This window comes from Merops nubicus, unplaced genomic scaffold (assembly GCF_000691845.1).
Source record: "Merops nubicus isolate BGI_N331 unplaced genomic scaffold, ASM69184v1 scaffold36538, whole genome shotgun sequence".
Lineage (NCBI taxonomy): Eukaryota > Metazoa > Chordata > Aves > Coraciiformes > Meropidae > Merops > Merops nubicus.
The window spans coordinates 12,156-15,943 of record NW_008624368.1 but is presented as its reverse complement, the minus strand read 5'-3'; the positions used below and the strand labels follow the sequence as shown (position 1 = coordinate 15,943).

The following is a 3,788-nucleotide window of genomic DNA, read 5'->3' as shown; positions in this document are numbered from 1 at the left end:
AGAGCGAGATGGGCAGCGTGACATACGACGAGGAGGCAGCCATGAACACCTACCTTGCCATCAATGCCCTGCTCGTGGCCGAGCTCCCACAGTTCAACCGGGTAGCTTTGCAGCTCCTGGGGCAGATACTGCGCTCCTTCAGTGCCCTGCAGTGGGACTTGGCTGCCCAGGTCCTGCAACAGGCAGAAAAGGAACTAGAGCAGGTGAGAGCAACCCCTTGGCGTGTGTGCACATGCTGAGCCAGAACTGCCTTCTTCAGGCTTGGGGCATCACTTGAGTGCCAGGGCGCTGAAGGTTTGCTGTAGCCCACGCCTGCCCTTGCAGACACACAGGTCCCTGTCTGGCATTTGTAGGGGATCTCTCCTCCCCTTCAGCTGGGGAAAGCCAAATTGTCTCTTCTTCACTGCCAGGAGCTGTCCTGCTTTGAGGACACCACTGGTAATTTATTGATGTGCTACCTGGGAGCTCAGTGTTGACTGAGCTCCCAAGAGCTCTGTGCAGGGAAGGCAAGGAGGAGAAGTACAGCTAATGGCCTGTGGAATGAGCATCCCTCAAACCTCCATCCTCTGGGAGATACCTCCCAGGGCTCCTCACTGCACAGCACTCCCTGAGCCTGACGTTTGCAAACATGGTGGGTCAGGCCAGGGCTGTGTTCTGCCTCAGGCTCTGGGCTGGCCTGACCCATGGCCAAGACGAGAACAAGATGCAGGAATGTGGAGGTCTCCTCTCAGGCACTGCTCATACATACCCAGTCAGGAGAGGGGATTCCCTTTCCTCAGCCTGGGCTGCTTTTGCTGCAGACATCTACCCCAGAGCTACATCCACCGGGCTCCCTTTTCAGTCAGGTGGGACAGACTGTGGGCTTGGGACAGGACAGCAGGACCCTGGGACTGCTGTAGTGGGCTGGCTACAGACCTAGAGCCCCGTGTGACCGCCCTGCCCAGGGCCGGTGGCTCAGAGCCAGAGAGCAGCAGCTCTCCTTGCCAAAGGGAAGGTGCATCTTTAGTGTCAAGGTCTGTTCTCCTGCTACAGCACCTCTTTTCTTCCTGTTCCTTTTCTTTTGACCCACACATGGCTTTTCTCCTGCCCAGGGCACTCTCTGTTATCAGGGTCTCTCTTCACAGATGCCCCATGGCCACATGCCTCTGCCCAGTTTCTGGAAGATGGTGGAAGACACCTTGCAGCAGTCTGGTGCTCAGCTCCGTACCTTCTGCCAGACCTTTGAGACGGTCACACCGAGCCCTGTGACACAGGTAGGAGCTGGGGAGGAAGTGTCTCAGGCCAGCTGGATGAAGAGGTGGGACTGTGCAGAACATCTCCTTGGGGGGGAGGTTGGCTCAGAAAGTGGCATGGAGGATTTCCACAGCCACAGTATTTCCCCAAAGCCCCGGATGGCAGCTGGCTGGGAATAACCAGGGATGAAACAGTCTCAGCTCTTCTGGTTCTGGATCCTCATTTCCAAACCATGAAGCAGAGCAGATACTGTGAAGGAGTTTCTACTCTAACCTCTCGCTGGGATGTGATCCTGCAGAAAGGAGAGCACAAGTACATGGAGGGCCTCAGCCTCCTGCCTGTTTCATCAAGTGCTCCTGTGTCTCTTGCTCCCTACCAGCCTCTGAACCCTGCTGAGGAACGGAAGGTCCTTTCTCTTGTGAGCAAGCATGGCCCAGACAAACTTTACCAAGTGACAAGCAACATCAGTGGCAGCAGAGACTTGGACCTGACCTTGCAAAGGGGACAGATTGTAGCTCTGCTTCAAAGCGTGGACACTAAAGGGAACACAAACAGATGGCTGGTGGACGCTGGAGGTACTGTGAGTGCTACAGGGTACCTCTCCCTGCCTCAGCACCAGGGTCAGAAACCAAACCCGAACCATTCCTCATCTCGGATGAAACAGCAGGCCATTGCCTCCCAGGTTCTCCCTTCCAGAGTTTGCTCAGCCCACCCCCACCCCTGCTTTGCCAGCTGCACCCATAGCCATTAGCTGTAAAGTTCTCGTTTCCCCATGAGGGAGCACTCATGGCTCATCATGGCTGGAAAAGGAAAGTCCCAGTGCACACCAAAACATCTGGAAACCCCTTTTGGGGGGGTTTTGCTGCTGGATGTCCCCTAATGGTGGACACTTTTGAACAGGGCTGCTGTGCCATGTCAGGCAACAGCCAAGTTGTCATTCCTCTCTCCTCCAACCAGTCCTACATGTGCCAGACAGTAGACCCCCATGACTTGTGTGTGTGCATGTCCTCCAGGTCCCCGTGGGTTTGTGCCTGCTGGAAAGCTCCAGCCCTATTGCCCAGTACAAAGCCAGCAGCCCGGGATGCAGATGCCAGCCCTGGAGAGCAGCACAGAGAGAAGGCAACATTCATATGCATCACCTGAAGCTCCCAGGCCCGAGGTGGCCACCTTCACCCCAGCTTTCCAGGTGAGAATGGGGGCCCCCAGGGCCATTCCTAGCAACCCCAGTGGCTCCATGCAAGTCCCTGTGTGTGCGGCATGGGGCTGAGAAGGTGGACCTGCTTTTCCAGCACACACATGGTCACACCTGTGCAGCCACATGCCTAGCAGGGGAGTGTCACAGCCCCATGCCAAGTGCCCCATGGGGCTGGTGTCTGACTTACTGTACCAGGGATGGACAGAGCAAGAGAACTGTGCTTGGTGGAGTCCCCAGCGTCCCTCCACTGATGGCAGTACTGTGCTGCCCTCTTGGAAACAAGCTCCACATCCCCTCTAGCTGCTGCCCTGCCATGTCCTTCCCCCTCTTTGACTCCAGCAAGGGCTTCCTCCCTCCTTCCACCTTTTGCAGGTGGTCGCCGGCTTCTCCTTCGCAGCCAGGAGCCCGCAGGAGGTCAGTATCCAGGCAGGGCAACCTGTGGTGGTGCTGGAGTCGCATGACAAGAAGGGCAGCAAGGAGTGGAGCCTCGTGGAGGTGAATGGCCAGAGGGGCTATGTGCCCTCCAGCTACCTGGTGACCGTCCCCGTGCAGGACACCATGGGCTGGAGCTTGCCTGTATGAGCATGGCCAGCCCAGCACCCAAGGGTGCAGGCTTCATCGGATAAGAGCTCTCTGCTTGGCACCTAAGGACTTGTTGCAGAAAACGCTGGAGGAGGGCAGCTGTGGTGGACCTGGGCTGGGAAAGTGGTGGGAAGGAGCTGGCAGAACGTGGCCCAGGGGATGTCGGTGCAAGAGGTGGCAGCTGGGAGAGCGCTGATGGATAGACGTGAGGGTGCAATGTCCCATGCGTGCTTGCACAAAGGAAAGGAGTGTGAGGGAGTAAGGGTGGGTGGCTGCAGTTTCCCAGGAATTTATGGATTTCCATGTTAGTGACAAAGGTGTCCCTAAGGGTGGTGAAACAGCATTGTCTCCGGTTAGATCAGGACTCAGCTGCAAAGGGTGGGGTGCTGCAGAGGGGTTCTTTAGCCTGGCACAGGATGTCTGGGGCTCTTGGGAAGAGTCCCTTGGGAATCGCTGGTTTGAGCACAGAGCCTGAGGTGGAGCAGCCCTGGGGACACAGCTCCCCGCTCCCCACCGGGGTTCCACAGCTGCCCGGGTGCCCACCCTGCAGTGCCACGGTGCTCCCCTGCTGAAGGTCACAGCAAGGCCAGGCTGCACCCGGCCACACCACCAGCAATGGGAGGTGCCAGGGTGATTCCCACCACCAGGGTCCTCCCCAGCCCTCCTGGCCACCTAGGAGGCCTATGCTACTGGCCCATTTGAGGGGCACTTGGAGCTCTGGTGACGAGAAGCTCCCCAGCCGCTGCTGTGGTGGGACTGGCCACTGGCCAGTGCCACT

At 57.9% G+C, this 3,788-nt stretch overlaps 1 protein-coding gene across 1 annotated transcript in view; it reads left to right on the top strand.

Moving 5' to 3' along the window:
• ARHGEF37 (Rho guanine nucleotide exchange factor (GEF) 37) overlaps positions 1-3,010 on the top strand; it is a 10,076-nt gene extending 7,066 nt beyond the window's left edge. The window contains 5 exon segments of the mRNA XM_008945362.1: positions 3-203; positions 1,125-1,253; positions 1,613-1,808; positions 2,247-2,419; positions 2,801-3,010. Of these exon segments, the coding sequence (XP_008943610.1) occupies positions 3-203; positions 1,125-1,253; positions 1,613-1,808; positions 2,247-2,419; positions 2,801-3,010 (909 nt within the window).
• Positions 3,011-3,788: the final 778 nt, after the last annotated feature.